This window comes from Scaptodrosophila lebanonensis, unplaced genomic scaffold, assembly GCF_003285725.1.
Source record: "Scaptodrosophila lebanonensis strain 11010-0011.00,11010-0021.00 unplaced genomic scaffold, SlebRS2 tig00000161-arrow-arrow-pilon, whole genome shotgun sequence".
NCBI classification, from domain to species: domain Eukaryota; kingdom Metazoa; phylum Arthropoda; class Insecta; order Diptera; family Drosophilidae; genus Scaptodrosophila; species Scaptodrosophila lebanonensis.
Window position 1 is genome coordinate 754091 of NW_022060597.1, and position 4028 is coordinate 758118.

The 4028-nt window shown below is 40.7% G+C and overlaps 1 protein-coding gene across 1 annotated transcript; it reads right to left on the reverse strand.

Moving 5' to 3' along the window:
• Nucleotides 1-633: 633 nt before the first annotated feature.
• On the reverse strand, nt 634-1589 carry LOC115629692 (RISC-loading complex subunit tarbp2-like). Its single transcript, XM_030526213.1, has one exon. It carries the CDS (start codon nt 1566-1568, stop codon nt 783-785), a length of 786 nt encoding a protein of 261 aa, XP_030382073.1. The 5' UTR covers nt 1569-1589; the 3' UTR covers nt 634-782.
• Between the last annotated feature and the right edge of the window lie 2439 nt (nt 1590-4028).

Genomic DNA, 4028 nt, shown 5'->3' on the forward strand with positions numbered 1-4028 from the left:
TCAGACAAAGTTCTGCGTAGTATATGATTGAAAGCAATTGTTTTGGAAACAAGTCTGTTACGTTTATATTTTAATGTGAGATTAAAATATCATCATTTCCAATAATTTACTCAAGATTTCTATATTCTTTTACGAAAATTGTGCTGATACTTTGTGCTATGAAGAGTGTTTCTTAAAACTTTAATTATTGGATTTTTTTTTTTAAATTTCCATGTCTTACTGTTTCATGCAGCTTCGCCTAGAAACCTTCTCATATAAATTAAGTGGTTTTAATTGTTGTTATATTTCTATATTAAGGTCACGTCATTAAGTTTAAGCTTCAGTGTTCGATTTGAGATTTAAATGAAAACTCCTATTTGCTGTTTATTAACTATTTAATTTATAAACTGATTATTAAGTGAATATACGTGAGAGTCTACTTTGAGAGTGAAGGCCTAGAACGTTTATTAGGATCTATTCACATGCTATACATCAGGTTATATGTCTATCGAAGGCATGCTCAGAACATCTCACAGGAAAGCAATCCGCTCATTGAATCTAACTTAAAATTAAAACAGTTATACTTCTGGCCAGCATTTAATAAAATAATAATTTACAATATTTTAACTAGGATCGTTTTAAGTTTACGGTCGTTTCCAATATTTTGTATTGTCTGTGAAGGCGGACATTATTTCCGCATTGAAGGGACCACCTACCTCACTGAAAAGCGATCCGCGTATTGAGTGTTTATGCAAATGGCCAGTCTTTTATAATCAGTGGAAATAGTTGGTTTGAATTTATGTTCAATTCTCATTCAGTATTTCGGTGTCCATGTCCACGAAGGCGCGTATCAGTCCCTCGTCGAAGGGCTGCTTACTCAAATGGGTCAACATCATGTGGGCAGCGACGCGTTTAGCCATCTTCTTAGTGTTGCCCTTGCCAACCGAGCGTATATTGAATATTGTACAGGCCATGGTGAAGAGATGTGCCCCATACTGGAGACGTGTCTCGGCATGCAGTTCATATAACGGCGGAGTCCAGCCACGATGCATGCACATCTCCTGTAGTTCCCCGATGGGATTTCCCAACATGGCGTTGCCATCATAGCCCTCTTGTACATTAATTATTGTTTGAGGATAACTAATGCTCTGTCCCTGCTGGTTTCCGGTGATGGTGGACATCCCGAAGAGCTCATCCATTAAGCAGCGTGCCGCTGCCTGTTTGGCTTCCTTCTTGGAGTGGCCGGTTCCATGGGCCGTGAACGTCTTGTTTTTGTATATAAACGATACGCGAAAACAAAAGATGGGATTGCGATTAGGTGTCTCGGCATCGATCAGCTCATAATAGGGTACGATGCCGTAACGCACCAAATATTCCTGGATAATGGTCACCGGTGTCTTATTGTAAATGGCCGTCACACCTATATTGTAGGGTATATTGTACTTTGGAGCCATCATCATCTCCAGCCCCCCTGTGTTCATCTTCATCCCCATGCCAGCTGCTTCCAATGGTACATCTGAAGGGAATAAGGCACGATATCCGCCTTCCATCGGCTTTGGGACATGTTGGTTGCGATTTGGTTGCTGCATTATCTCTATATGCTTAAGTTTCTGTTGAGCTTTGGTTTTTATGCAAATATATAAAAACAAATAAATTTACAATTGTTAAATACTTACAGCACAAGCCAGTGTCCAGAATATCTAAAATTATTATAAAGAATGCTGTCACATGAATTTTGACAAACTAATGAACGAGTATAAACTATATGGGCTCCTATGGCTCAGAGCAAATTCTGAAAAAGATATCCATCCCTGAAGAGATTGGATTCTCACTCATAGGCGAGCTGGAATAAAACACTTTATGCAGCAATTTTAAAATAGTTTCAGGCATATTTGTTGATCTGCTAGGTTAAGATATTTTTTGGGTAAAACAAATTCTGAAACAGAAACAGCTAAGCTCGTAATGCGTTTTAGTGATAGTTAGTATTGGTTTATGACTTCTTTCCATTAGTCAATCTATTGGATAGTTTCTTGATTGAATAAAAAATAAAAATAATAATAATAAAAAAATACAAATAAAAAAAATACTCGTACATTGTAAACCTTTCCAGGTGTTATACGTATTTGTGATGAATATAATATTTTATTGTTCAAAATCTACAATCGAGTAACGACGCCCAACCCCTAAAACCTGCGGCCGATCAGACAACACGAATCTCAGCTGCAGTGCGTCGATTTGTTAATATGTATATACATATGTGTGTGTGTGTGTGTGTCAAGCAGGTGGTGGGCGAGGTGGAGGGGGAGGTGGAGGGGGAGCGGATGCGTGCACCGACGGCCGCCTTCCAAAGCCCGCCCGTTGTACTTAACACCGGCTAATGCACATTAATTATTGTGTATGTGCCGGTTCTAGATGCGGGATGCAGGCGGGTGGTAAACAAAAGCCCAAGCCAGGCCACAACTCAAACGATGGCGGCGCACAAGTTGCGGCCAACATCGAACAAGTTGCGAGGCGACAAAGCAGCAGCAGCAGCAGCAGCGGCAGCGACAGAGACGTCGCAACCCACACTGGGCTAAGAAAAAAGCGTCGCAGCGACAGCGCTGCTAGCATTGCACCCATTAATGTCAGCTCTTTCGTATTAAAAAGCATGGAATGTGTGTGTTTGTGTGCGAGTGTGTGTGTGTGTGTGTGTGTATGAAGCTGTGCTTAAAGTAAATGCGAATTGTTGCTAATGCTTAGATTGTTGTTACAATTAACTGAGCAGAGCTGGCATTAATTACACAAAAAAAAGGGAACATATGTATGTACATAAGTATATATATGTAGATATATGTATATGTATAGGAAGAAAAGAGGTATGATCACAGTTATCTAGCATGTATTTGTCAATTGTCCATTGAAGAGCTGGCGCCTTTTTTTCTGAGTATGTGAGCTTGTATGTGTGCATGTGTGGGTGTGTGTGTGTGTGTGTGTGTGTGATTCAAAAGACACGACACAATTGGAGCGACGATAACCCCAAGCCAAACCATTTCGAAACTCCTTCAACACACACAAACACACGCTCACACATACACATACACGCAGAGCATGCATACGTGAAGCGCGCTGAGCAGAATGGGAGCACAGAACGCTTTCGACTGTCGAGCCTTTGTGTAGCATATGTATTGGCGCTTTCGCTTATATGCATTCGTACACACGCACACACACACACACACACGCACACACATTTTGAATACTCGCACACATATGAGTGTCGCACACGCGCGTTCAACATCGATTGGCCGTCGCTCTCACGTACGAGTATATTTGTTTGACAAGCAGAAAAGCAACTTCAGTGCCACCCAAAAGCAAGGACGCCCACCTGCCGCGCTTACACTTACACCTGACCTCACCCCACCCCCTTGCCACTTCGCACAGGTAGGCAGCACATCAGAGATGGAGCGGCAGCAAGGCAGAGAGAGAGCGAGCAGAGAGCGTAAGAGACGCGCTCGCTCGCTCGCTTCTGCTGCGTGAGTGCCAGCTAACTACCCCTGTGCGCATCCTGAGAGCGCGTCCGCAACCGAGAAAATAGTGCGGGGGCTCCCAAACAATGTGTGCCAACACAATTGTGACTAGCGAGGCGTTGAAGCGACCGAGAAGGATGTTGGCCAACTTGGCGGCTGCCTCAGCAGCGATCAACTAATAGCATCATACGAGCATGAACAAGGCTAATGAAAAATCGGGATGCTTAAAACTTTAACAATGACTTCTCAAAAATATGTTCGGATCGATTTTTATGTTTATTGGAAATCAAAAATTAACAAAAAAATAAAATAAAATAAAATAATTAAAAAAATAATACTAAAAAAAAAGGCACAGATCTTGTTTACAAATACTTATAACCCCCACTATTTACTATAACATTTAAAATGTATTAATTTTAATATTCATTAAAATCTAATTTATCGCCCATTGCACATATTCTAACGCTTTTTACAAATACTCATAACCCCCACTATTTACTATAACATTTAAAATGTATTAATTTTAATATTCATTAAAATCTAATT